At 35.3% G+C, this 913-nt stretch overlaps 1 protein-coding gene across 1 annotated transcript in view; it reads left to right on the top strand.

Moving 5' to 3' along the window:
• The first annotated feature begins 556 nt into the window (after positions 1–556).
• LOC105316643 (uncharacterized) overlaps positions 557–913 on the top strand; it is a 1295-nt gene continuing 938 nt past the window's right edge. Inside the window, exons 1-2 of the mRNA XM_011411707.1 lie at positions 557–679; positions 725–823. Of these exons, the coding sequence (XP_011410009.1) occupies positions 557–679; positions 725–823 (222 nt within the window). The remainder of the gene's footprint in view (positions 680–724; positions 824–913) is intronic.

Here is a 913-nt window from a genome sequence, read left to right on the forward strand (position 1 = left end):
TTAATGAAAAGTAAATGTGCATGGTCCAAATTTGCAGCAAAATTAGAAGCACCCTATAAATATTGCTTATAGGGTAAGTGCCATGAAAATATCAAAAATTATTAAAAATCATATTTCACTTTTTTGATGTTTCATTACTTGCAAAAAAATTTTTTTGAGAAATGTTAAAAAACCTGCAAGAAAGTTGCACAAAGTTTGCACTTTTTGGCTTCTCAACATTTACTTCCTGTGGTGGGCATGGTCAAGCGATGACGCACTTGGGGGTACTCATGTTTACATGTCTGCTTGAGCAATGGGAAGGAATTGTGTGGCAGCTGGGTGTACTAATACTCATAAGAGTGGAGTGAGCTTGTTTAGCTTCTCCAAAGACAAGCAGATCAGAAATAAATGGATAAAAGAAGTACAGAAGACAAGAGCATGTTGGAAAGGCCCAAGTGACTATTCTTGTGTGTGCAGTGATCACTTTACAGAGGACTGTTTCAAGCCAAGATCACTTATATCAGGTACTTTTTTATGTAAAGCATGAACATTTTAACAATTAGTTTGTTTAGAAAAAATGGGAGTAAAAGCAAAGATATTGCTTAAACCGGAGGCAACACCAACCATATTTATGAGGCCAAATACTGTATCAAAGCCAAAAAGGCATTCAACTGCTGTCATTATTAGGGAAAGAGCAAGAGTAATTGATAAAATTCATTATTTTAAGTAGTATATCATGTAATAGCTATTGTCTGAAATTACTACATCTCATGGTACATTGGACTCTGCAGACAGCATTAGAGATGATATGGAGACAATTGAGCAAGAGTTGGACCAACCAACAGTGAGCTAAAAATTTTTCATATAGCAAAGCTTTTCATAATTTTTACGCTATGGCTGGTACTCCAACCACTTACAATGACATTCCAACATA

Source organism: Amphimedon queenslandica, unplaced genomic scaffold (genome assembly GCF_000090795.2).
Source record: "Amphimedon queenslandica unplaced genomic scaffold, v1.1 AMPQUscaffold_13505, whole genome shotgun sequence".
Lineage (NCBI taxonomy): Eukaryota > Metazoa > Porifera > Demospongiae > Haplosclerida > Niphatidae > Amphimedon > Amphimedon queenslandica.